General features: G+C 39.7%; 1 protein-coding gene across 1 annotated transcript; it reads right to left on the reverse strand.

The window, feature by feature from the left end:
- Positions 1 to 426: 426 nt before the first annotated feature.
- On the reverse strand, positions 427 to 897 carry LOC110919886. Its single transcript, XM_022164134.1, has 2 exons — positions 559 to 897; positions 427 to 477 (listed from the first exon to the last, which is right to left on the reverse strand). Exons 1-2 carry the CDS (start codon positions 895 to 897, stop codon positions 427 to 429), a joined length of 390 nt encoding a protein of 129 aa, XP_022019826.1.
- Positions 898 to 1,829: the final 932 nt, after the last annotated feature.

Consider the following 1,829-nt stretch of genomic DNA (forward strand, 5'->3'; position numbering starts at 1 on the left):
TAAGTGTTAATTACCTCCTTACCAGAAGGTTTCAATTAGGGGTGTGTAAATGACGGTTTGGTTATTATCTTTAACCGTATCCGTACCACTAGCTTCGGTTGCGAAATTCCTTAACTATAACCGAACTTCGATTCGCTTAATCGGTTATGAGACTCGATTATGGTTCGGTTTCGGTTAAATTCGGTTAATTAACCGATCTAAGTTTAAACTAAAATTTAAACTAAATGAACATATTAGACAACTATTGTCTCAATTACAATCGTTTTTATAAATAAAATGTAAAATACACATGCATAAAATGAGTCATATTATATACAATATTTATTTTTTAAACATTTTAAAATTATTATATAACATAAAAAAACTTTTTTATATGTTGTTTTTATGTATATAGGGTTTTTTTTTTTTTTTGAAAAGTAAACTTCATTAACCAAACGCCAAAACCTCAAACCGAGGCGGCACCCGAACAACAAAACCCTACATAATCACAAATTTACACCAATTGTCCCAAGAAACCTTTACCGATTTAGATCTACTATTTAACCACAAAAAACCCACCGACTTAATCTCACTTAAAATACCTCCTATGCTTATCGTCTTCCTATTAAATTTCGCTTCATTTCTGGCTCTCCAAAAGCTCCAACACGCTACTCTAATGACACCTTTGACCACTTCCTTTTTCCCACCGTTCAGCCCACAAAAATCATGAGCAACCAACAAATCTTTGACCAAAAAAACCAACAAGTTTGGAATGTTACACCATCTGCTCACCTGCTGCCATATGACCGCCGCTACGCAACATGAAGAGAAAAGATGCTCAGCCGACTCGTCTTCTTCACCACACATAACACACCGCGGATCGATCCCCGGAATATTTCTTCTTTGCAGAGCGTCCATCGTGGCTAGTTCAAGCCGAGCCTCCAAATGAACACGTTACATTTATTCGGGAGCCATTTACACCACTCCGGGGCATAACTGATAGCTTGACCATTCCCGCCATCAAGTAATCTTTTCATACCACCCACCATGAATTCTTTATCCGCAACCCCAATCCATTCCCACTTACCCCTTTCACCAGATAGGTCCTTACCCAGAAGTAAACTGCACAAATCAACAAGCTCATTTACCTCCAATTCCGACGACAGCGGCCTTCTCCAATCCCAAACAAAACTCGACCCAAGCGGACTAGCCGCCAACCTCTCGCACACTTTACACCTTTTGTTCACCTCTAAGCTGAACAACAACGAAAACTTATCTTTCAGGGACTCGTTAGCACACCACGGGTCAAGCCAAAACGCGATATCCTCTCCATTCCCGATATTACCTTTAAAGAAATTCCTAAGAGGAACATCATATATCTTGGTATTCAGTAACAAACTAGCAATATTAATCCAAATCCCACCAAGAGATTTATTCACTGGAAACATATCCCAATTTGTTCTAGAACAATGAATGGCTTCAACAACTTTTACCCACAGTTTATCCTTATCAACTTTGAACCGCCAGCCCCATTTGGACAGCAGGGCCACGTTAATATGCTTCAGTTTACTCAGCCCCAGCCCACCTCTCTCTTTCGAACTTGCCACTTGGTTCCAGGCAACCCAATGAATCTTACCTCTACCTTCAACTCCACCCTATAAGAACTTTCTGATCTTGGCTTCTAAATCATTAATAACTTGTGCCGGGGCCTTATAGAGAGAAAAATAATAATTAGGCAAACTCACTAAAACCGACTTTATTAAAGTGATCCTTCCTCCCACTGACAACGTCTTCGCATTCCAACCAGACAATCTAGAATCGAAGACATCGTACACCGGTCTCCAATTCGC

Source organism: Helianthus annuus, chromosome 16 (genome assembly GCF_002127325.2).
Source record: "Helianthus annuus cultivar XRQ/B chromosome 16, HanXRQr2.0-SUNRISE, whole genome shotgun sequence".
In the NCBI taxonomy this organism is placed as follows: domain Eukaryota; kingdom Viridiplantae; phylum Streptophyta; class Magnoliopsida; order Asterales; family Asteraceae; genus Helianthus; species Helianthus annuus.